General features: G+C 43.0%; 2 protein-coding genes across 4 annotated transcripts; one reads left to right on the plus strand and one right to left on the minus strand.

Moving 5' to 3' along the window:
• Positions 1–1,400: 1,400 nt before the first annotated feature.
• On the minus strand, positions 1,401–17,735 carry epn1b (epsin 1b). 3 transcript variants are annotated; one of them, XM_023975374.2, is made up of 11 exons: positions 17,675–17,735; positions 16,854–16,993; positions 16,498–16,571; positions 15,477–15,632; positions 11,197–11,325; positions 10,047–10,167; positions 9,676–9,857; positions 8,603–9,521; positions 5,552–5,704; positions 4,937–5,074; positions 1,401–3,223 (listed from the first exon to the last, which is right to left on the minus strand). In XM_023975374.2, the coding sequence occupies exons 3-11, from the start codon at positions 16,564–16,566 to the stop codon at positions 2,790–2,792; spliced, it is 2,301 nt and encodes a 766-aa protein (XP_023831142.1). In that variant the 5' UTR covers positions 16,567–16,571; positions 16,854–16,993; positions 17,675–17,735; the 3' UTR covers positions 1,401–2,789. The 3 variants fall into 3 exon arrangements, with proteins under 3 accessions (XP_023831142.1, XP_023831140.1, XP_023831141.1); XM_023975372.2 differs by having other exon boundaries at positions 16,498–16,583; XM_023975373.2 differs by lacking the exon at positions 17,675–17,735 and adding an exon at positions 17,437–17,644 and having other exon boundaries at positions 16,498–16,583.
• Positions 17,736–18,060: 325 nt separating this feature from the next.
• On the plus strand, positions 18,061–24,720 carry LOC111955140 (adaptin ear-binding coat-associated protein 1-like). The gene is given in 9 exon segments (XM_070436132.1): positions 18,061–18,323; positions 19,176–19,276; positions 19,521–19,535; positions 19,538–19,624; positions 21,172–21,253; positions 21,493–21,601; positions 21,766–21,913; positions 23,212–23,308; positions 23,456–24,720. Coding segments are annotated over 9 exon segments (939 nt in total). The 5' UTR covers positions 18,061–18,078; the 3' UTR covers positions 23,511–24,720.
• The last annotated feature ends 1,034 nt before the right edge of the window (positions 24,721–25,754 follow it).

Genomic DNA, 25,754 nt, shown 5'->3' on the forward strand with positions numbered 1-25,754 from the left:
AAAATCTCCTATCCCCATTGTCCAGCAATATGATTAAATATGACACAGCCGGCACAATCACACACGCAGTATCACTTTTCCTTCCCATGTAATTCAGATGGTGCTACAGTACATATGAAGCTGTAGAAAACTAGCTCCCTAAGATAAAAGCTACTTTCCACACTTCCTGTGGGCTACTTGTAGGCTATCATAGGTAGATAGGTTTCATTTCTTGTAATACCTGTGCCTATATATGATTTCCAATTGCCGTACCCATTGTCTTTTCTCTACGTGCTGCATATCGGCGGGCTTTCCATTGAGTCCTTGTCCACCCATTACGGTTGTACAATGCATGCATGAAAGTTACCGAACAGATGTTTGTGAATGAACGAAGCTCAAAAATCACATTGGAATGAAAGAAAAGAACTTACCATATAAGGCCTTCAAAGACATCGACCCTCTACACTCCTTCGTCCTCTCTACCATATTCACTTCCTTCACCTTTTCTCCCTCACTCTCGTCTTTCTTGGGTGAGTTTCGAACACAAATACACCCAGATTTTTACTTAATCCTCATGCGCCCATCTGTTACTTTCTCTCTCTTTGCTCCCTATATCTATCCATCCATCCCTCACATTCTCTCTCCCTCTCTCTCCGACCCGTTCTTCCACTCCACTTTAGGCAAATCCATGATCATACTTTGTAGTTCCCTACATAATGATTAAGGTTATGGCCTTAGACGTGAACCCACTGTGTCATTTGTTGTACTCGACTGATGTGCTGTACTGCTCTGACCCCTGATTACACAAGATTTCACACAATCTGTTCCCCTCTGGGGAATCCCCATCGTGACCCGGATGATGAGTCAAGCGTTCCTTTGGGTCATGCCCATATTCTGAATGAGGAGTGGAATTAGAGAATTTACAGTATGCACTTACCACTCAGCCCCTCGCTTTCATCCCGTCAGTTCAAGTTATCTAGTACACTCATCGGCTCTGATCCACCCAATTTCCCTTCAACCCAGCAATCTCCACTCCGCTTAGCTCACTCCCCATCAAACAGCTGTTCCGCAAATGATGTCCACAAATTAGTTTGAATCATCCCGATTTCGGAGAGGGGCTGGAAGAGTGAAGTGGGCAAATGAAAAATGATTGAAATTGGGTTTTAGTCTAGTGGTGCACATGCATGTATGTGCAAACTAAAAATATATATACAGTATCTAACACAGACTCACTGTACTGGAGTGACAGATGTGTCGCCAGCCCTCTTGTGGCCATTTGTAATAGCAACCATCACTATGATGCAGATTGAGACAAATGTTGATTGCACATAGGCCATACGCCTCATTCAAAGAGATAACAGGCATTGATGGAGACACCTTAAAACATAAGAAATGCCAACAAAGAGAGAATTTGCAGATACTGTAGTCAGACCTGAGCTCTCAGGAATTGAATCATTTTATTTCTCAAACGTGTACTGTCACAGTTTACATCACAGCCTTGACATACACAATAAAATAAAGATTTATCATACAAAATCTAATTATAATAGTAGCTATGATAACATTTATCGTAGCTATACTAATACACTTGCACTACGATTCAGATAAATTAATTTGTTGACTTCCAGTCCCACTTTCATTTCGCTTCACGTTTTGTGCACCGTCTTGTTGTACTTGGACTGTTTCGTTTGAGGCCAAAGAAGGAATGAAAAAATACAGAATGACAAGCATCCAATAGGCCTTACGATGAAAACTCACTGAATATATATACATTAACAGTACTGTATGCATGGAATGTTGTCTTTCAATACAAATATTTGACAAAAAAAAGACTTTCAACTGACAGATCGTTTCGCAGGACAGAAAAAAAGGATATGACAAATTCAGCGTTCATTTGTATACAATGTGTTTGTTCCCGAACATAAGTAAATAAGTAGACATATAAATGTGTACAAAATGATAAAAGGGAAATAAAGCCACTATTGGTTATTGGATGATAATGTGGATGATTAGGGTTCTATCCAATTGGATATGACCGTTTCCAACCAAAGTCACTGTTCAACTCAAGAAACCCACGGGACAATGACAACTTTGATGCTTGCTGTCAGTAATGTGAGATGAATTAATTTAAATATGACTCTAGTTTGTTTTTCGAAAGTATCTGTTGGAGGCCAAGTGTTCAAGAAACAAACAAATCGTTTAATAAATAAATAAATACAATAAATAGGATAATAAATTAATTTAAAAAAAATACAATAGAACTTTAAAAATGACTTTAAAAAGTTACTGTTGTTATGGTTACTTTTGCTGAAGGACCTCACCTCATCTTCACACAAAACATGCTCGCTCACACACACACACCTCCTGAAAGCGTCTCTACTAGCATCCTGTTCTTTATGGGTACGTGTCCCACTGTAGGCTTTTGTAATGATTGTACACATATTGCTATCAGGTCTTGTTAACCCTCCGTCCATCTTTCTCAGAGCCTCATGAGTCAAGCATAAAGAACGAGAGCATTGATAATAACCTGGTCAGTGTAACTGAAAACGAACAACACAAGAGCAAAATCACACAAGACCTAAATGGATCTAACTCCTACGGTCCCCGCTAAGTTTCCCACTCTTGAAAAAACCGAAATCGAATCAATCAAAATGGAATGTTTTTCCATGAAAAATCATTTCAAAATACTTATATTTTGCCTGGCTTAATTTCTTACATATCGTTGCATACACCTAAATTGGACATGTACATTATATTAACCATTGTAGATATTGGGGTTGAGGAAGGTGAGCTGGACAGGTTGTAGCTTTTCAAAAAAGGAAAGGATTGTTGTTCTGTTGAAGAGGCTCTCCCATCCCGGTGTCCAAAACCATGTGTGGCTGCAAAGGGACCCCCCGTCCCATTGGAGGAGTGGAAGCTCCCAAGTGGGCCACAGCAGAGTGACCTGCCTGAGGAATCACCCCCAGACAATTGGGTTGTACCATCACAGCTCCAAAACAGGGGGGTGCCATCTGAGGTCCCATTGCAGGCATAGCCAGGCCAGGACGAGGCATGCCCAGGGAATGGGATGATAGCTGGGATAAAGGAGTCCCCAACATGGGGTTGGGGGACCGAAAGCTGAGGTGGGTAACACCGTGGGACATAGCGGTGGAACCAAAAAGGCTGCCGTTTGGGGGGATTGTAGTACGAGACACACCAGCAATGGACGTGACTCTGCCCATAGGGCCTGGGCCTTGTAAAACGCCTGGGAAATTAGGAAAAGCAAAAGAAATGGGGCAAGAGAGGGAGGAGGAGGGATACACAGTACAAAACATTCCAAGAGAGTGTAGAACAGAGGGAGGAGTGAAAAGGTTACATATCTAAAATATATACTATACCAGTCAAGTTTGGACACACCTACTCATTCCAGGATTTTTCTTTATTTTACTATTTTCTACATTGTAGAATAATAGTGAAGACATCAAAACTATGAAATAACACATATGGAAACATGTAGTAAACAAAAAAGTGTTAAACAAATCAAAATATATTTGAGACTTGAGATTCTTCAAAGTAGCCACGCTTTGCCTTGATGACAGCTTTGCATACTCTTGGCATTCTCTCAACCAGCTTCATGAGGGAGTCACCTGGAATGCATTTCAATTAACAGGTGTGCCTTGATCAAAGTTATTTTGTGGCATTTATTTCCTTCTTAATGCGTTTGAGCCAATCAGTTGTGTTGTGTCAAGAACTTTGAACGTTTCTTCAAGTGCAGTCGCAAAAAAACATCAAGCGCTATGATGAAACTGGCTCTCATGAGGACCGCCACAGGAAAGGAAGACCCAGAGTTACCTCTGCTGCAGAGGATAAGTTCATTAGAGTTACCAGCCTCAGAAACTGCAGCCCAAATAAATGCTTCAGAGTTCAAGTAACAGACACATCTCAACATCAACTGTTCAGAGGAGACTGCGTGAATCAGGCCTTCATGGTCAAATTGCTGCAAAGAAACCACTACTAAAAAGGACACCAATAAGAAGAAGAGACTTGCTTGAGCCAAGAAACACAAGCAATGGCTCGTCCTTTGGTCTGATGAGTCCAAATTTGAGAATTTTGGTTCCAACCGCCGTGTCTTTGTAAGACGCAGAGTAGGTGAACAGATGATCTCCGCATGTGAGGTTCCCACCGTGAAGCATGGAGGAGGTGTGAAGGTGTGGGGGTTCTTTGCTGGTGACACTGTCAGTGATTTGTTTAGAATTCAAGGCACACTTAACCAGCATGGCTACCACAGCATTCTGCAGTGATACGCCATCCCATCTGGTTGCGCTTAGGGGGACGATTTGTTTTTCAACAGGACAATGAACCAACACACCTCCAGGCTGTGTAAGGGCTATTTGACCAAGAAAGAGAGTGATGGAGTGCTGCATCAGATGACCTGGCTTCAACAATCACCCAACCTCAACCCAATTGAGATTGTTTGGGATGAGTTGGACAGCAGAGTGAAGGAAAAGCAGCCAACAAGTGCTCAGCATGTGGGAACTCCTTCAAGACTGTTGGAAAAGCATTCCAGGTGAAGCTGGCTGAGAGAATGCCAAGAGTGTGCAAAGCTGTCATCAAGGCAAACGGTGGCTACTTTGAAGAATCTCAAATCTCAAATATATTTTGATTTGTTTAACACTTTCTTGGTTACTACCTGATTCTATACGTGTAATTTCATAGTTTTGCTGTCTTAACTATTATTCGAAAATGTTGAAAATAGTAAAAATACAGAAAAACCCTTGAATGAGTAGGTGTGTCCAAACCTTTGACTGGTACTGTAAGTGACTACAACTACCGATGCTGACCCACACAACAGTTATCCACTATAGGGGGAGGAAGATCTAGTCAAAACACTGAATCACAAGCACTGCTTTAAATGAACGGATAAATATATATTCCCTCTCTCTCTCCCCTGGTCGCTCTTTCGTTTACCCGTCCTTACTTTGTTGCTTGGCAAAGACGTTGAGGGGGGGTTGTTTGGGTTCGGACGAGAGGAGTGAGTCCATGTTCACGAGTGAAGCTCCTGCGCCAAGGAACGAAGCTGGCGATTTGTTGCTTTCGTCTGCGGCGGCTCCATTGTCTGTAGAGAGAGAGCAAATATTATTGTGATATACAATAAGAGATCTTGAAGATTTCGCCAAACCCTAGAGGAATCATTGCCTATGGGTGGGAAGTATAAATATGAGCAAGGATGGGTTTCACCAGACAAGGATGTGTTAAGTATAGTGTTGGAGACAGACAGAGGAAAGACAGATGGAGTGCTAACACACAAAGAAAAACATTGATGGAATCTGTGAGCGTAACCAAACATGCTTGACTGAAAAAGGAATACAGCGTTTAACTAAGGTACTTAGGAATCCAAAAAAAACATCTTACCCCAGGACACATCAATTGCCGACTATCCCAGAGAAAGAAAAAGGAGCACTCAGATATCTGCATGCAAGGATGTTTGAGGCTTATTGCCAGGACAAAAAGAAAGGCTTACATTGCGGCGCGTCAGACGCCTTCCTCAGAGCTTGGAGGCCTTTAGGAAGCAAACATTACTACAGTACATTACCTGTGCCATTACTTGGAGCTCCCCATGGGTCAGAGTTCATAGTGTCTGTAGTGGTGGAAGCCCCTCCATCTCCCCAGGGGTCACTTGTCGATGCTGTGTCTGTGGGAGCAGCAGTTGCACCCCAAGGGTCACTGGCGGTGGGCGGAGTCGATGCTGGAGGAAAGGGGAAGGGGTTTTAAACCGATCTAATGGGGAACTCCAACCCAAAAATGTAAATATGGTAATTGTGCTCTCTATCTTAAAAATGACTGTATATTAATTTCCTATCATGTGTTTAACTTTAGGATTGAGCCAAAATCTGTATTAAGAGCACGTGTGATGATGTCACAAGGTTATAACCATTACCAGTAGTTCACCAACTACTTCTCAGACAGAGTTCAGTATGTAAAATCGGAGGGCCTGTTGTCCGGACCTCTAGCAGTCTCTATGGGGGTACCACAGGGTTCAATTCTCGGACCGACTCTTTTCTCTGTATATATCAACGATGTCGCTCTTGCTGCGGGTGATTCCCTGATCCACCTCTACGCAGATGACACCATTCTGTATACATCTGGCCCTTCTTTGGACACTGTGTTAACTAACCTCCAAACGAGCTTCAATGCCATACAACACTCCTTCCGTGTCATCCAACTGCTCTTAACTCAACCAGGAAGTGGGAAATCTGAGGTTTGTAGGTTTTCAACTCTTTGCTTATCCAAGATACAGTGGAAATGGGGTCATGTTGCACCCCCTAAGGCTTCCACTAGATGTCAACAGTCTATAGAACCTTGTTTGATGCTTCTACTGTGAAGTGGGGGCGAATGAGAGGAGATTGAGTAAGGTCTCTCCCAGAGTGCCACGAGCTGACCATGCGCAGACCATGCGCATTCATGTGAGAGTTAGCTGCGTTCCATCGCATTTCTGAAGACAAAGGAATTTTCCGGTTGCAACATTATTGAAGATTTATGTTAAAAACATCCTAAAGATTGATTCTATACATCGTTTGACATGTTTCTACAGACTGTAACGGAACTTTTTGGACTTTTCGTCCGTACTMTCCGCTGGACTTGCACGCGCGTCGTGAGTTTASATTGTGTACTGAACGRGCGAACAACAAGGAGGAATTTGGACATAAATGATGGACATTATCGAACAAAACAAACATTTATTGTGGAACTGGGATTCCTGGGAGTGCATTCTGATGAAGATCATCAAAGGTAAGTGAATATTTATAATGCTATTTCTGACTTATGTTGACTCCAACATGGCGGATATCTCTTTGGGTTGATTTGTCGTTTTAGCGCCGTACTCAGATTATTGCATGGTTTGCTTTTTCCGTAAAGTTTTTTTGAAATCTGACACAGCGGTTGCATTAAGGAGAAGTGGATCAAAAATTCAATGTGTAACACTTGTATTTTCATCAACATTTATGATGACTATTTCTGTAAATTGATGTGGCTCTCTGCAAAATCACTGGATGTTTTGGAACTACTGAACATAACGCGCCAATGTAAACTGAGATTTTTGGATATAAATATGAACTTTACCGAACAAAACATACATGTATTGTGTAACATGAAGTCCTATGAGTGTCATCTGATGAAGATCAAAGGTTAGTGATTCATTTTATCTATATTTCTGCTTTTTGTGACTCCTGTCTTTGCCTGGAAAAATGGCTGTGTTTTTCTGTGAATAGGCACTCACCTAACATAATCGTTTGGTTTGCTTTCGTCGTAAAGCCTATTTGAAATCGGACACTGTGGCTGGATTTACAACAAGTATATCTTTAAAATGGTGTAAAATACATGCATGTTTGAGGAATTTTAATTATGGGATTTCTGTTGTTTTGAATTTGGCGCCCTGCAGTTTCACTGGCTGTTGACGAGGTGAGACGCTACCGTCCCACATACCCTAGAGAGGTTAAACGCTAGCAAAACTAAATGCATGCTTTTCAACCGTTCACTGCCTGCACCCGCCCGCCCGACTAGCATCACTACTCTGGACCGTTCTGATCTAGAATACATGGACAACTACAAATACCTAGGTGTCTGGCTAGACTGTAAACTCTCCTTCCAGACTCATATCAAACATCTCTAATCCAAAATCAAATCTAGAATCGGCTTTCTATTTTGCAACAAAGCCTCCTTCACTCACGCCGCCAAACACTAGTAAAACTGACTATCCTACCGATCCTCGACTTCGGCGATGTCGTCTACAAAATAGCTTCCAATACTCTACTCAGCAAATTGGATGCAGTCTATCACTGTGCCATCCGTTTTGTTACCAAAGCGCCTTATACCACCCACCACTGCGACCTGTATGCGCTAGTCGGCTGGCCCTCGCTACATATTCGTCGCCAGACCCACTGGCTCCAGGTCATCTACAAGTCTATGCTAGGTAAAGCTCCGCCTTATCTCAGCTCACTGGTCACGATAACAACACCCACCCGTAGCACGCGCTCCAGCAGGTATATCTCACTGGTCATCCCCAAAGCCAACACCTCCTTTGGCCGCCTTTCCTTCCAGTTCTCTGCTGCCAGTGACTGGAACGAATTGCAAAAATCGCTGAAGCTGGAGACTTACATTTCCCTCACTAACTTTAAACATCAGCTATCTGAGCAGCTAACCGATCGCTGCAGCTGTACATAGTCCATCTGTAAATAGCCCACCCAATCTACCTACCTTATCCCCATATTGTTTTTATTTACTTTGCTGCTCTTTTGCACACCAGTATCACTACTTACACACCATCATCTGCTCATCATCATCTGCTAATCTATCACTCCAGTGTTAATCTGCTAAATTGTAATTACTTTGCTACTATGGCCTATTTATTGCCATACCTCCTCATGCCATTTGCACACACTGTAGATAGACTTTCTTTTTTTTCTATTGTGTTGACTGTACGCTTGTTTATTCCATGTAACTCTGTGTTGTTGTTTCTGTCGCACTGCTTTGCTTTATCTTGGCCAGGTCGCAGTTGTAAATGAGAACTTGTTCTCAACTAGCRTACCTGGTTAAATAAAGGTGAAATTAAAATTAAAATAAATAAAAAATAACCATTACTCCTTACCTGGTGGTCCCCATGCGTCATCATCAGCCTTCGAGCCATCGCCAAATGGATCTGCGGGGGGAGAGGCAGCTGTGGTCCCCTCGTCTCCCCAGGGATCAGCCTTCTTTTCGGACGGTGGATTGGATGGAGCACCCCACGCATCTGAAGCCTCGGTTGGTGGACTGGATGGTGCCCTAAAAGGATCAGCACCTTTCGTTGGGGTATTCAATGGGGCCCCAAAAGGATCAGAATTGTCTTTTGGCATATTGGATGGTGCCGAAAATGGATCCTCTTTTGGTGCCCCAAACGGATCGGCTCCATCTTTAGACATATTGGATGGTCCTGAAAAGGGATCATCTTTTGGTGCCCCAAATGGATCGGAACCACCTATTGGTGTATTGGATGGTGCTGAAAAGGGATCATCTTTTGATGCCCCAAATGGATCAGAACCACCTTTTGGTGTATTGGATGGTGCTGAAAAGGGATCATCTTTTGGTGCCCCAAACAGATTGGAACCACCTTTTGGTGTATTGGATGGTGCTGAAAAGGGATCATCTTTTGGTGCCCCAAACGGATCAGCTTCAACTTTAGATGATGCATTGGATGGTGCAGAAAATGGATCAGAACCATCTATTGTAGCCACAAAAGGATCTGAACCATCTGTTGGGGCACTGGCTGGCGCCGCAAAAGGATCTGCTTCTTCTGTTGTAGCATTAGATGGTGCACCCCATGCATCCTCGGATGGAGCTTTGGATGATCCGCCCCATGCATCCTCGGATGGAGCTTTGGACGCAACCCCCCAAGGATCAGGAGCGGGTGTTTTGGCTGCTGCACCCCATGCATCCTCCTCTGATGGTTCATCTGCCCCGCCAAAGGCGTCAGCAACTTTCCCTGCTTTGGCGGCATCCTCCCATTCAAGCTCTTCCTTGGTCATCTTTGACTGCAATTACATAAGTGATTGGACAATCATGATGTCAAACACACATTTATTTGGTAGATGATCCAAAATTGTCCCTAAGTGTACAATCATTTACTGAAGGCGTCTTTGAGTTCAAATAAAGGGAGAAATCAGACTATTGAAGTGTAAAACTAACCCTTCGTTCCTCCTCTTTTTTCTGGGCCTCTAGTCTCAGTTTTTCTTGCTTCTTGGCCTCAAAGCTGGCGGCGAGGTCAGCCACAGAAGGGATGTTGGCCAGGGAGGGGAGCCCGGTGGCTCCTGGGACATACACTGGCTTGTAGTTGGGGTCCTTGGGGTCCTTGGGGTCGTCCGAGGAGGCTGTGGGAAGAGCACGATAAGATATAGCATGATAAGATACATTATTATGTCAAGCAGGGTTGGGGGTCAATTCAGGTTTTAATTGAAGAAATTGCTTATTGTTTTCTGTGAGATTTTCCGGGAATGTTTGACGAGAAATGGGTCAAATGAAGTCTCTCAAATGTAGAGTGTGTGCTCTCTAATGCTCACCAGTGGCGCTCTTTGAGATCTTGTCTCTGGTCTTGAGCGCAGACTCTCGCTCTTCCTTTAGTTTCTCGTCGTCCTCCATAAGAACCAGTACTACCTTGGCCTTCTCCCTCACGTTCACCCCCTGTGAAGGATAGCATGAGCAGACATTAGCACGTACCGCTAGGCAGCTCTCTTTCTGGAGCATGGGGCTCCCTAAGTGTAACTGTACCAAATTAGTATGGGAAAGCTCAATATCAGAAAAGAAGTGGTCAGTGTATGAATGGAAAAGCACTGTGTTAGCTTAGATGTTAGTAGAGCCAGATACTTCCAAGCCTCACTCACTTATTGGACTGGTTTCCCAGGCCAGTTTAAACCTATTCCTGTTCTACAAAGCACTTTCACTGGAGATTTTCTGAATGTACTAATCATAAAAGTTATGCTAATTTTGTCATTTTTATTAGGATCCCCATTAGCTAACGCTAGCTAATCTTCCTGGGGTCCAACACCAATTAACAAGACATTACAAACAACCACAATCAAGACTTCACAAACATTCAACAAGTAGACAATACAGATAATTAAAATACCTGACAGGAAACACATTTAACATTCAGTTGATACTTTCTKTTTSCTGTCCAGTCATATGGTCTATCACATTAGATGTTCTTMTATTTTRTTCTTGAAGGTGGATTTASTTTTTGCCTGAGAAATATGGATTGGTAAAAYGTTCCATTRAGCTWTAGCMCTATATAAAACTGTAGATTTAAGGCGATTTGTCCTTGGCTTGAGTTGTTTTAGCTGCCCTGAATTTGCCTGTCTGGTTTGGTGGTTATGCGTGTTGCTAGTATGTACTAATTGGACTGAGAAATACTGTGTTTTTTTTTGTTTTTTTTAAATATAGCATTCCTAAAGAAAATCAAAAGACTAGATAGTAATTTGTTTTTAAACGTGAAGCCATGAGAGATTCGGATGCATTTTAATAATATTATTTTGTTAGAGCAATGAAGAGATAATCTGGAGATAAAAGTTATGCTAATGGTAATTATGAATACGTAAATTCGCTCACAGTTAATTCCTCAAGTGGGGAGGCTTCAAAAGTAATACCTTGGAGATGGAACTTGCATATCAGAGGAGTTGGTGGGACAAACATGCATTTAGCAAGCTTTAGTACCTGATCTTTCCCATCCTTGTCCTGGAAACGGAACTCTGTTAGCGCTTTCACAATGTAGACGTTGTCCTTCATCGTATTCAGAACGCGGTCTGAGCCCGTCTTTAACAGGTTCTCCAACAGGGTCAACGACTGCAGTTGGGGGATGGGAGTAAAAAACGAAATAGGGAATCAAGATGATCATCGCCTACTCCTCAAAAACACTCTCAGAAACATGATCCCTGCATGGAGCAATCGTCAGCAGGAAAACAGATACATCATTCATAAAAATGTAAGATGGCACCATAGTGAAATCCAAGATGTGCCAGAAAAATATGGCGAAGATGGGAGCGTTTTTATGAAATTACAAGCGGATTGTAAAAGTTGAGAAAGATTACAAAACAGTACCAGTCAAAGGTTTGGACACACCCACTCATTGGAGGCTTTTTTATTTTTTTATTTTTTTACAATGTAGAATAATAGTGAAGACATCAAAACTATGAAATAACACATATGAAATCATGTAGTAACCAAAAAGTGTAATTTGTGGAATTTCTTTCCTTCTTAATGCGTTTGAGCCAATCAGTTGTGTTGTGACAAGGTAGGGGTGACATACAGAAGATAGACCTATTTGGTAAAAGACCAAGTCCATATTATTGCAAGAACGGCTCAAATAAGCAAAGAGAAACACTAGTCCATCATCACTTTAAGACATGAAGGTCAGTCAATCTGGGAAATTTCAAGAACTTCGAAAGTGCAGTCGCAAAAATCATCAAGCGCTATGATGGAACTGGCTCTCATGAGGACCGCCACAGGAAAGGAAGACCCAAAGTTACCTCTGCTGCAGAGAACAAGTTCATTAGTGTTAAAAGCTTCAGAAATTGCAGCCCAAATAAATGCTTCACAGAGTTCAAGTAACAGACACATCTCAACATCAAATGTTCAGAGGAGACTGCGTGAATCTGGCCTTCAAGGTCTATTTGCTACAAAGAAACCACTACTAAAGGACACCAACAAGAAGACGAGACTTGAGGGCCTCCCGGGTGGCGCAGTGGTCCATAACCCCAGAGTCTGGGTTCGCGCCCAGGCTCTGTCGCAGCCGGCCGCGACCGGGAGGTCCGTGGGGCGACGCACAATTGGCTTAGCGTCGTCCGGGTTAGGGAGGGTTTGGCCGGTAGGGATATCCTTGTCTCATCGCGCTCCAGCGACTCCTGTGGCGGGCCGGGCGCAGTGCGCGCTAACCGAGGGGGGCGGGTGCACGGTGTTTCCTCCGACACATTGGTGCGGCTGGCTTCCGGGTTGGAGGCGCGCTGTGTTAAGAAGCAGTGCGGCTTGGTTGGGTTGTGCTTCGGAGGACGCATGACTTTCGACCTTCGTCTCTCCCGAGCCCGTACGGGAGTTGTAGCGATGAGACAAGATAGTAATTACTAGCGATTGGATACCACGAAAATTGGGGAGAAAAGGGGATAAAATAAAAAAAAGAAGAAAAAAAAGAAGACGAGACTTGCATGGGCCAAGAAACACGAGCAATGGACATTAGACTGGTGGAAATTTGTACTTTGGTCTGATGAGTCCAAATGTAAGAATTTTGGTTCCAACCGTTGTGTCTTAGTGAGAAGCAGAGTGGCTTGACCAGCAACACGTACCAGTATTGCGGAAAAACTCAATAAATATAACAATTCCTAAAGCATCTAATCCCTCTGTGCTGAATGACTACCGTCTTGTCGCCTTGACATCCTTAGTAATGAAATGCGTTAAGAAAATTGTTAAAAGTCATATTCTCAGCATCACCCAGAAGCTCCTCAACCGAATTCCGTTTGCCTATCAGCCCAGCAGAGGAGTTGATGATGCCATTCTTACTCTCTTCAACATTGTCTGCAGACATCTAGAGGGTGCCAAATCCCATGTCAGAGTTTTGTTTGTTGGCTTTTCTTCTGCCTTCAACACAATCCAGCCTTACATTCTGGCACAGAGACACATTCCGGACTTCTCCTTAGATGGGGGGCTGGTTTTATGGCTGCCGGACTTCCTGAGCCAACGCTCACAGCGGGTCAAGGTGGATCCCCACGTGTGGGACATAAGAACCACCAACACAGGCTCTCCTCAGGGATGTGTTTTGTCCCCACTCCTGTACATCTTGTACACTAATAGTTGTACTAGTTCCCATCCTGACAGACACCTTGTTAAGTTCGCTGATGACACTGCCTTGATCAGGCTGTTGCATGACGATGAGGAACACCATGGCCCGGTCCTAAATGACTTTGTAGAGTGGTGTGACCAATCACACATGGTCCTCAATACCAACAAGACCAAAGAGATGTGCATAGACTTCAGGAAGCGTACAACACCTACCTCTGCAACATCTATCAGAGGTCAGAACATGGAGATTGTAGAGGAATACAAATACCTGGGTGTCCTCTTGGACAATAAGCTTCAGTGGAGTAAATGTACAGACCTGATCTACAAAAAGAGTCAACAGAGACTGTACTTTCTCAAAAAGCTGGGATCTTTTAATGTTAATTGTACTATACTGACTCTGTTTTACAAATCTTTCATTGAGAGTATTTTACTTTGTGTATTGCTTGTTGGTTTGGCAATGCCACTCTCAGCCAGAGAAATATGCTGAGAAGGATTATCACCACAGCAAGCAGGGTACTTGGAGTCAAACAGACAAGGATGAGATCTTTAAGGTCAGGGCCCTCCGCAAGGCTCACAAAATAATTTTCGACCCAAGCGACCCCCTGTACCCGGACTTTAAACTACTCCCCTCTGGGCGCAGGTATAGGGCACCCCTCGGCAGGAAAAACAGAACTAGATAATCATTTGTGCCAGGTGTGATATCCCTTCTAAATAACTCGGGCTAATGTTCCTATCGACCCGGTAAGGCCAGCAGGCTAGTCTCTTTTTATTGGTATGTAACCGATACGAAAGTTGTATTGCCACTTTAAACGTGTACATGACACTGCAACAACATTTCCCCATGGGGACAAAAAAGTCAGTAAAGTAGGTGGATGGATGATCTACACATGTGTGGTTCCCACCGTGAAGCATGAAGGACGAGGTGTGATGGTGCTTTGCTGGTGACACTGTCAGTGATTTATTTAGAAATCAAGGCACACTTAACCAGCATGGCTACCACATCATTCTGCAGCGATACACCATCCCATCTGGTTTGCGCTTAGTGGGATTATCATTTGTTTTTCAACAGGACAATGACCCAAAACACATCACCAGGCTGTGTAAAGGCTATTTTACTAAGGAGAGTGATGCATCAGATGACCTGGCCTCCAAAGTCATCCGACCTCAACCAAATTGAGATGGTTTGGGATGAGTTGGACCACAGAGTGAAGCAAAAGCATCTATCAAGTGCTCAGCATATGTGGGAACTGCTTCAAGATTGTTGGAAAAGCATTCCTCATAAAGCTGGTTGAGAGAATGCCAAGAGTGTGCAAAGCTGTCATCAAGGCAAAGGCTGGCTACTTTGAAGAATCTAAAATATATTTGGATTTGTTTAACACTTTCTTGGTTACTACACGATTCCTTATGTGTTATTTCATAGTTTATGGTCTTCACTATTATTCTACAATGTAGAAAATAGTCAAAATGAAGAAAAACCCTTGAATGGGTAGGTGTGTCCAAACTTTTGACTGGTACCGTGTATGTCCGATATAAATACTGTAGATGAAATGTATTTGTATCTGATTTGTGGCGAAAGAAACAAGAAAGTGTCAAATAATATAAAGAATCTTTTCACAGTAAGAGGAATAATGTCGTTTTTAATTATTTAAAAAAATATATTTAAATCGGCTAAATTTTTACAAAGCACTCAACAACAAAAACCACCAACCTACTTGAATAAGAGAACATAATATTACAGGAAGCATGGACCGAACAGAAATATAAAAACACACCATTCATATACAAAGGCTTGATATCGACATTGTCATCTCTGAAAGGTACCCACACTGAAGTGATTGGTACCAGTAACTCAAACCCAATGCTTCATAGCAATCCACCCCACCAAAGACAAGATAAATAAATCATTTGATGTGACGGAAAAAGAGAGAGGCGTGGTTCTATCCAGCCCTGGTTGATGAACTGCGCTGTTCAGCAGGGTAGCTCATCACTTATTCAGAATAAAGTTTCAGAATAAAGAATGCATACAGCCAGTGAGCCATGCAGTACGAACAACTTTGACGTTATGATGAGTAGATGTACATCTGTAGATTAGATTCTTGTATACACAATCTATCTAAATCTTTCGAACTATAAATATGTGTAATTTATAGCCCTTTTGGCCTCACCTTGTAGATGTGCCTCCAGTTCTTGTCGTCTTTGAGGCGTTTCCACAGCATGGTCATGATCTCATTGCAGGCCACCACATTGTAGGTGAGGTCCGAGATGTCGGCCATCTGCGAGCTGGAGGGGCCCCAGGGGTCATTGGAGGTGGCCTCCCTCACCTGACAGACATACAGCAGTGTTAACACAGATTATTTTCCAGACGGAGAACAAAGGCTCCCCTATTTGACCTAGATAGTTTGTGTGTATGCATTGATATGTAGGCTACGTGTGCCTTTAAAAAAATATATATATGTAGTTCTGTCCTTGAGCTGTTCTTGTCTAATGAGGTTCTGTATTATGTCATTCTGTAATATGTTTCATCTTTTGTGTGGACCCCAGGAAGAGTAGCTGTTGCTTTTGCAACAGCTAATGGGGATCCTTATAAAATACCAAATACCATCCAGGCCTTCTGGCACCAAACTTGTACTATATAATTGTAGGAAAATACTGGTGATAGAGTCACTGGTGTTACAGACAGGGGTAGCAGATGGAGGACTTACCCATGCTCTGCTACAGAGGGTGTGTCATATTTCAGAACGATGCTGCAAAGGTACTTTAGAATGCTGACAGTGTCAACTGAACAGCAGGGGTGGCCATTCTTACCCTACAAGGGCCAGTGTGGATGCAGGCTTTTGCCCCAGCCAAGCAGTACTAGCTCGATTCTACTAAATTAAAGCCTGATCCAGGACTGCGATCAGTTGAAACATGTGTGCTACTAATTGGCTGGCACAAAAGCCTGAACACACACCAGCCCTTGCAAGGTAAAATGACCCACCCTTGGTACAGCATTTAGAGGAGAGAAAGAGAGGGATAGAGTGAAGATGAAGGGAAGTATGTAGAGTAGTAGAGAGTGAAAGGAAGATGAGACAAATCAAGAGGAAGTCAGAGAACATAAGACAGAGAGCAAGAAAAGAGAGAGCGAAGGAGAAAGGAAAGGGGGAAAGACAAGATGGGTGACGGGGGAAAGTAAATCATGTACTTTACCTTGACCTCGGCCTCAGAGAAGTTCTGAACGAGGTTCTTCAGTTGTCGGCGTAGCATAGAGGACGTCATGGTGCCTGATGGGGTGTCTCAAACCACAAGGACCAAGTCAGTATAAAGACTAGTAAGAGCATGTACACACACACACACACACACACACACACACACACACACACACACACACNCACACACACACACACACACACACACACACACACACACACACACACACACACACACACACACACACACACACACTTCTGTCTTGCCTCGCGTAACACCAGACATGTACGTGTCTGTAACACAGGAGAAGCTGCTTGGCACTTAGCCCAAATCATGCTGCTTATACCTCTGCTTACCTATTGAAATAAAACTGATTGTGGGTGATGTCAAAGAAGTGAGTCTCGCTTTCGATCTGCTCTCACTGGATGCTCATTCTGTTAGTCTCTCTCCACGACGACATTGGGTCCCTGCACACACTGATCTGGATAAAATGATGCTAAAAAGGGAGCAAAGCAATGACAAAGCTATAGGCTATTGAAGAAGCAACTTCACATTGGCATGCCACTGGGCAACAAATTGTATCACCCAGTTATGCAATGGTTAGCTTTGTGTTTTTAAATGTAAATACCAAACAGAAAAATACCCAACAGAAAAATGCCAAAAGCAGCCTAGTAACTAGACATCGTCATGATTGTAACCAAATCAACGCCATTCATGTTAGCAAAAAGGCTAAACTAGCTTAGTGGCTAGCTAGCTTCATGCAATGCCAATGTAATGCCGACAAATCCAGGATCTACAGTGCTACAGATTAGCTATGCACCCGAGTAGGCTACTGTCGATTTAGCATGCTACTTGGCAATATTCTTATTGAAGAACGGTAATTGCAATAGATCAACCAAGCTACTGTCTGCAACACGATTCAGAACCATGGACAGCTACCGTAGCTAGCCAACGTCAGTGCATCTTCATGGCTGTCGAATGTTGTTTTCATCCAAGCTTTAGCGTAGCAAGCAATCTAACCAGTTAGCTATCAATGACAGCCGTCCAATGATAACGACTGCTTTGAAAATATAGCTTTGGTAAACTTCTAAGGACAACGGGCACTTTTAAGATAACATGCTTCCATTGGGTATCCATTTTTCATACGATTTTGCGTGTATTTGAAAGGAATACGAACCTTCGGGATGCTTTGTGGGATCTGCAAAGAACTACAATTTCCGCTTCCGTCTGCAATCCGCACCTGACCTGTCGAAAAGACCACTCCCCCTACTTAATAATCACGAGAACGTTACATTGTTGTCAATACAATTAAACAACGTGGCAATGATGTAACATTGTCTCTATTGAGACTGAAACAAATACTGTGTTTGCTTCTTTGTTTTTCCACAAATGAACTGAATATTCTTGGGAGCAGTCTTGCCTGTTTCTCATAAAGTATGTGTTTATTGAGCATTTTCTGGGTCTCAAAAGTATACATAAACAGCTGTTTGCCATATTTACCAATGCCATCTATGGGAGCTTACACATCTAGCCTATTATACATATTATTGGAAGAGGGATGCTGCCTTAAAACATTGTGGGATGTGCGCAGGGTCAATGCATCCATTGATGGAGCACAAACTCCGCTCTGGAATCCCCATCACGTCATCGCCGTCTTGTGAGTATATAGGCCAGTCGCAAAAACCGAAAGGAACTATAAGTAAGCCACAAATCAATTTAATTTACATCAAGATGGCGACCGAGGGCGAATACGAGTCGATCCTTTGCGTTAAACCCGACGTCAACGTTTATCGAATACCACCGAGGGCTACAAATCGTGGATACAGGTAAATATAAAGGGTTGACCCATATTTGGGGTGTTGGACAAAAACCGCGGTGCCGGTGGTTCTATCTGTGGTCATAGTGCTGCATCGTGTGTGTGCGCCCATCTGTCTGTGCGCTAAGTGGATGTTAACAGCAGTCGACGTGTGTCTAATATTTGTTTTGCGTAGGCCTACGACTCACTAATTATTCTGCTCCATTGGTAATATTGATGTTACTCTCGCAAAGCTGGCACTATCAGTGCGGATGACTCGACAGTGAATGGCATGATATGTGTATTTGCGTGTGCTGTTTATCAGCATAGTTTAACCAGAAAATGTATTGACAGCAAATGTTATATGGATGTATATTAGGTGATAAATAGCCCTATATCCTTGGGCCTATAATACAAGGCTCCCCGTCATTCTACACCAGTTGTATTATGATAGTAAAATTGATTACAGAATAGCTCAAATAATGAAACCAATGTATATTAAAGGCATCTGAAACAAGCAGTGCCAGCTGCCAGGGAGAAAGTAGAGTCGTTTCAGCAGACTACTGTTTTCAGTCTGGCCTATATGTGTGTGGCCCAGTTAACTGTAGGCTAAATGGTTTTAATTGAAATTCTCTAAAACCATACATTATCTGATATGCTATTAATTGGGGGTTGTGATCTTCATAATAGTCTTGCTTCAGCCTTCAGGAATTATAAGAACAAGACAATTGGGTCAATTCAGAATTCTCTCCATATTGTACAGTACTATTTGTTACAAAAGCTGGTCTGAGAACAGTTGGAATAGGCACTGTTTACTGACCTTCTGACCTACTCCCTGTTTTGCCTTGTTATTGGCTACCTCTGACCTGGGTATTTCCTGTAGGGCAGCAGACTGGAAGCTGGATGTGCCCGATTGGTCAGGGCGCATGCGGATCACGGCGAAGGGGAAAGTGGCCTACATCAAACTGGAAGACAAAGTCTCAGGTGTGAGAGTCGTGTGTGTGTGTGTGTGTGTGTGTGTGTGTGTGTGTGTGTGTGTGTGTGTGTGTGTGTGTGACATATCGCGGTGTGTGTGTGTGTGTGTGTGTGTGTGTGTGGTGTGGCAGGCACAGGTGCCTCTTTGTCCCAACATTGCTCATCAGGGCCCTTTCAATGTAGTTAATAAAATTAACTTCATACAGCATATCTGTGTGGTTTATGACTATGTGTTTCTCTTCCGATCCTGCAGGGGAGCTGTTCGCTCAGCCCCTGTCACAGAGTATCCCGGCATCGCAGTTGAAACCGTAAGCGACTCCAGTCGCTACTTTGTCCTGCGAATACAGGATGACAATGGTGTGTGTATATGGGTGAAAAAACCCTCACTGTGCGTTCATAGCTATGTCAGCCTTTTACACAAGTCATATAGTGTTATGTCAGCCTCCTTTAGCAGGTTTTAGTATTTCATCAGTCTATGGCAACATCTTTTTCTTGATCACAGTGCGCTCATAGAGTTTGTCAGCTCTCCTCAAATGTAAATTCACTCTACACTTACAGTACCAGTCAAAAGTTTGGACACACCAACTTATTCAAGGGTTTTTCTTTATTTTTGACTATTTCTACAATGTAGAATAATAGTGAAGACTATTGACATAACACTATATGGAATCATGTAGTAACCAAAAAAGTGTTAAACAATTCAAAATATATTTTATATTTGAGATTCTTCAAAGTAGCCACCCTTTGCCTTGATGACAGCTTTGCACACTCTTGGCTTTCTCTCAACCACCTTCACCTGGAATGCTTTTCCTTTATTCTTGAAGGAGTTACCACATATGTTGAGCACTTGTTGGCTGCTTTTCCTGCTGTGGTAGCCATGCTGGATAAGTGTGCCTTGAATTCTAAATAGATTCCTGACAGTGTCACCAGCAAAGCACCATCACACCTCCTCCATGCTTCACGGTGGGAACAACACATGCAGAGATCATCCGTTCACCTACTCTGTGTCTCACAAAGACACAGCAGTTGGAACCAAAATTCTCAAAATTGGACTCATCAGACCGAAGGACAGATTTCCACCAGTCTAATGTCCATTCCTCGTTTTTCTTGGCCCAAGGAAGTCTCTTCTTCTTATTGGTGTCCTTTAGTAGTGGGTTCTTTACAGCAATTCGACCATGAAGGGCTGATTCACGCCGTCTCCTCTGAACAGTTGATGTTGAGATGTGTCTGTTACATGAACTCTGTGAAGCATTTAATGGGCTGCCGTTTCTGAGGCTGGTAACTCTAATGAACTTATCCTCTGTAGCAGAGGTAACTCTGGGTCTTCCTTTCCTGTGGCGGTCCTCATGAGAGCCAGTTTCATCATAGCGCTTGATGGTTTTTGCAACTGCACTTGAAGAAACTGTCAAAGTTCTTGAAATGTTCCAGATTGACTGACCATGTCTTAAAGTAATGATGGACTGTCATTTCTATTTGAGCTGTATGGACGTGGTCTTTTACCAACTAGGGCTATCTTCTGTATACCAAATTGGGCTATCTTCTCAAACGCATTAAGGTGGAAAGAAATTCCACAATTGAACTTTTAACAAGGCACACCTGTTAATTGAAAAGCATGAGAGAATGCCAAGAGTGTGCAAAGCTGTCATCAAGGCAAAGGGTGGCTACTTTGAAGAATCTCAAATATAAAATATATTTTGATTTGTTTAAACACTTTTTTTGGTTACTACATGATTCCATATGTGTTATTTCATAGTTTTGATTTCTTCACTATTATTCTTCAATGTAGAAAATAGTAAAAATAAAGAAAACCCTTGAATGATTAGGTGTGTCCAAACTTTTGACTGGAACTGTATGTCAGCTCGATGTCAATGAACTCATACAGCTATGTCAACCTACTCTCTCAGGCCGCAGTGCGTTTATTGGTGTTGGATTCGGGGACAGAGGGGACTCTTTTGACTTCAACGTGTCTTTGCAGGACCACTTTAAGTAAGTGATGGAAGGGGTCACCCCAAGGACAGTGTGACTGTCAAGGCACTCAAACATTGGCGCTTCACCATCTCCCACTAATAACAAACACACGTACTGTGGTCTGTCTGCAGCATAAGTTGCCAGCCAAAACAACGTGTCATTGAGTTTGCTTGTTCCAGATGCTGCAGTTTTCAAAACAGCTGATGTTACATTGCTTTTTTCCTGTGTCAGTGCAGTCAATATTGTGTGTGTTACAGGTGGGTGAAACAAGAGAATGAGATCAGCAAAAACCCTCAGGGGGCAGCTTTAGGACCAAAGCTGGACTTGGGATTTAAAGACGGACAAACCATCACCCTTAATATTGGGGTAAAGACCTAGCACAATTGACCTAGATCATTCTTGTAGAAATTGTATAACAAAATCCTTGCCCTTGCCGCTGCGGTCTGTTTGGGATTGGCTATTTGGCTTTTCCACAGTATTCCTTCAGAATTCCAATCTTTTTTTTCTCTCTCATCCTTTCTCTCTTCAAGCAAGGCAAAAAGAGGGATAAGCCACGCCCACAGGGGGCAGGTGGGCTCGGTCTCCTACCGCCGCCACCAAAAGGAAAGATGGCCCCTCCTCCTTCCTCTGCCTTCTCCAATCACAACACAGTGCATCAAACAGGAGGCTCAGATACAGGTACAGCAGTTAAAACTCTCAATAAAGCCTTGGTAAACTTCTCTATAGCTAAATAAAGCTTTGATTGGTAAACTACATGGCCACATTAGTGGATTCGGTTATTTCAGCCACTCCCGTTGCTGACAGGTGTATAAAATCGATCACACAGCCATACAATCTCCATAGACAAACATTGGCAGTAGATTGACCCGTAGTATGACTTTCAACGTAGCACCGTCAAAGGATGCCACCTTACCAACAAGTCAGTTCGTCAAATTTCTGCCCTGCTAGAGCTGCACTGGTCAACTGTAAGTGCTGTTATTGTGAAGTGGAAACATCTAGGAGGAACACCGGCTCATCCGCGAGGTGGTAAACCACACAAGCTCACAGAACGGGACTGCCGAGTGTTGAACCGCGTAGCACATAAAAATCGTCTGTCCTCGGTTGCAACACTCACTACCGAGTTCCAAACTGCCTCCTGGAAGCAATGTCAGCACAAGAACTGTTCATCGGGAGCTTCATGAAACGGGTTTCCATGGCCGAGCTGCCTCACACAAGCATAAGATCACCATGCACAATGCCAAGCGTCAGCTGGAGTGGTTTTAAACTGGCCAGAATTGAAGCAGTGGAAAGGCTGCTTTTCATGGTCCGGGCTAGGCCCATTCGTTCCAGTGAAGGGAAATCTTAACGCTACAGCATACAATGGCATTCTAGACGATTCTGTGCTTCCTACTTTGTGGCAACTGATTGGGGAAGGCCCTTTTCTGTTTCAGCATGACAATGCCCCCGTGCACAAAGTGAGATCCATACAGAAATGGTTTGTCGAATTTGGCGTGGAAGAACTTGACTGGCCTGCACAGAGCCCTGACCTCAACTCCATTGAACACCTTTTGGGATGAATTGGAACACCGACTGCGAGCCAGGCCTAATCGTCCAACATCAGTGCCCGACCTCACTACAACTGTCGTTGCTCAATGGAAGCAAGTCCCCACAGCAATGTTCCAACATCTAGTGGGAAGCCTTCCCAGAAGAGTGGAGGCTGTTATAGCAGACCAACTCCATATTAATGGCCATGATTTTGAAATGAAATGTCTGACGAGGATGTAGTGTCCCTGTAGTATAGCTTTTGGCCATGTAGTGTAGCTTTGATTGTTCATTTTCTCTCTCTCTCTCTCTGTCGTGTGTCTCTCTCTCAATTCAAAGGGGCTTTATTGGCATGGAAAACATGTTATCATTGTTTATTTCACTTGCTTTGGCAATCACAAATGAACAGTTAACATAAACACACAAATATTTCAGAAGTTTCTCTCTCTCTCTAGGCTGTTTGCTAGATCTGGACAGTAGTAACTCCAACACTGTGGTCCAATCATCCAACCCCAGCAGTGATCTTTGGGGAGACTTCTCCTCTCCTGCAAGGTAACTTGTTAGAACTGTCTGTGACGGAGCTCATTTTAGCTTTTTTTCTTGTTATGCTATGACATACTGATATATGCTTGATATACTGTTATACCAGCATTGCTATGAGTCAGTCAGCCTGTAAAAATAGTCTCTTTTTATCTTCAGTTCGCTCCCTCCAACATTGCGACAAGAGCACACGCCGAATTGGGGCCAGTTTTGAGTCCACATCATCGCCTTTTTCATTTGTCTCCATGGCTGAACGCCACTCCTCCCTCCGTCGCTACAAACACAATCAAAGTAAACTTTCCAGGAGACAAAGAGCACCATGCACATTACAATCTCCTCTCAAAGTAAAAATAATAAGGAAAAAGTGATATTCGGGATGATAATGCAAATCTATTGCAAATATTCAATATTTGGTCATATGAGCTTCATGGTAGGTCTTCAATATATCCTAAGGGCTATGATGATAGGATCTTCCGTAGCAGCAATTTTACAGTGCTGTTTTTTACCCGGCAACAGCGCCCTCTTGTTAATGTTTACCTAAACATCCCTACATGCTGGATTTTAGAGAGGGGAACCCATAGGGAACCCATAGGGAATGACAATATTTTCCATAGGGCTTTCCCCTGATCATAATAGGGAACAGCATTCGTAGTAAATAATTGTGTAAAGGAATTGCTCAGACACTCGTCCAATTTTGTTTCGCCCCGTTCTCCTCAGTGTGCAATCGTTCACTCCCCCTCAATGATTTAAAAGCATTGGATGGAGGGAATCTATCATATTCCTTATGATTGCATGCAAACTATAGGCTATTTTTGAGAGAAGGGGGAGAACCGGAATAGGGCTCATATTGATGAACTTATCTGTTTCCATTGTACTGACTGCCTCACGCTTGGCCTGTTTAAAAGAGCGAAGAGCATGTATTCTTGTTAACTTTGCTGCAGAGGACTTGACACAGCCCTCTACAGTCCATTTGTAAGTAGGTAGTTGTGATGTAGTGTACATTGGATGAAAATGGGTGAAAATCCCTACTTGTAATGACAGAACATACAGTTGAAGTCGGAAGTTTACATATACCTTAGCCAAATACATTTAAACTCAGTTTTTCACAATTCCTGACATTTACTCCAAGTAAAAATTCCCTGTTTTAGGTCAGTTAGGATCACCACTTTATTTGAAGAATGTGAAATGTCAGAATAATAGTAGAGAATGATTTATTTATTTCATCACATTCCCAGTGGGTCAGAAGTTTACATACACTCAATTAGTATTTGGTAGCATTGCCTTTAAATTGTTTAAAAAATATGTGGGCATAACTGAAAAAGCGTGTGTGAGCAAGGAGGCCTCCAAACCTGACTCAGTTACAGCAGCTCTGTCAAGAGGAATGGGCCAAAATTCACAAAACMTATTGTGGGAAGCTTGTGGAAGGCTACAKMSWWKRRWRYYWKWMMMRRYWYAYWMMWYMSSSKRWKKWRTRWRYYKKKWMWRRYWYYMWWSKMTGTAGCCTTCCACAAGCTTCCCACAATAKGTTTTGTGAATTTTGGCCCATTCCTCTTGACAGAGCTGCTGTAACTGAGTCAGGTTTGGAGGCCTCCTTGCTCACACACGCTTTTTCAGTTATGCCCACATATTTTCTATAGGATTAAGGTCATGGCTTTGTGATGGTCACTCCAAAACCTTGACTTTGTTGTCCTTACGCCATTTTGCCACAACTTTGGAAGTATGCTTGGGGTCATTGTCCATTTGGAAGACCCATTTGCGACCAAGCTTTAACTTCCTGACTGATGTCTTGATGTTGCTTCAATATATCCATATAATTTTCTTTCATCATGATGCCATCTATTTTGTGAAGTGCACCAGTCCCTCCTGCAGCAAAGCACCCCCACAACATGATGCTGCCATCACCATGCTTCACGGTTGGGATGGTGTTCTTTGGCTTGCAATCCTCCCCGTTTTTCCTCCAAACATAACAATGGTCATTATGGCCAAACAGTTCTATTTTTGTTTCATCAGAGCAGAGGACATTTCTCCCAAAAAGTACGATCTTTGTCCCCATGTGCAGGTGCAAACCGTAGTCTGGCTTTTTGATGGCGGTTTTGGAGCAGTGGCTTCTTCCTTGCTGAGCGGCCTTTCAGGTTATGTTGATATAGGACTCGTTTTACTGTGGATATAGATACTTTTGTACCTGTTTCCTCCAGGATCTTCACATGGTCCTTTGCTGTTGTTCTGGGATTGATTTGCACTTTTTGCACCAAAGTACGTTCATCTCTAGGAGACAGAATGCGTCTCCTTCCTGAGCGGTATGATGGCTGTGTGGTCCCATGGTGTTTATACTTGCGTACTATTGTTTGTACAGATGAATGTGGCGTTTGGAAATTGCTCCCAAGGATGAACCAGACTTGTGGAGGTCTACAGTTCGTTTTCTGAGGTCTTGGCTGATTTCTTTTGATTTTCCCATGAT

The sequence above is a fragment of the Salvelinus sp. IW2-2015 genome, linkage group LG30 (genome assembly GCF_002910315.2).
Source record: "Salvelinus sp. IW2-2015 linkage group LG30, ASM291031v2, whole genome shotgun sequence".
Classification (NCBI taxonomy): domain Eukaryota; kingdom Metazoa; phylum Chordata; class Actinopteri; order Salmoniformes; family Salmonidae; genus Salvelinus; species Salvelinus sp. IW2-2015.

Coding starts and splice junctions, on each gene's coding strand:
- epn1b (XM_023975374.2), bottom strand. CDS start 16,566: ATGACGTCCTCTATGCTACGCCGACAACTGAAGAACCTCGTTCAGAAC. Junction 10,168..11,196: donor ACAAGGATGGGAAAGATCAG/GTACTAAAGCTT, acceptor TATCCTTCACAG/GGGGTGAACGTGAGGGAGAA. Junction 3,224..4,936: donor CGTCTTTGCCAAGCAACAAA/GTAAGGACGGGT, acceptor CTAATTTCCCAG/GCGTTTTACAAGGCCCAGGC.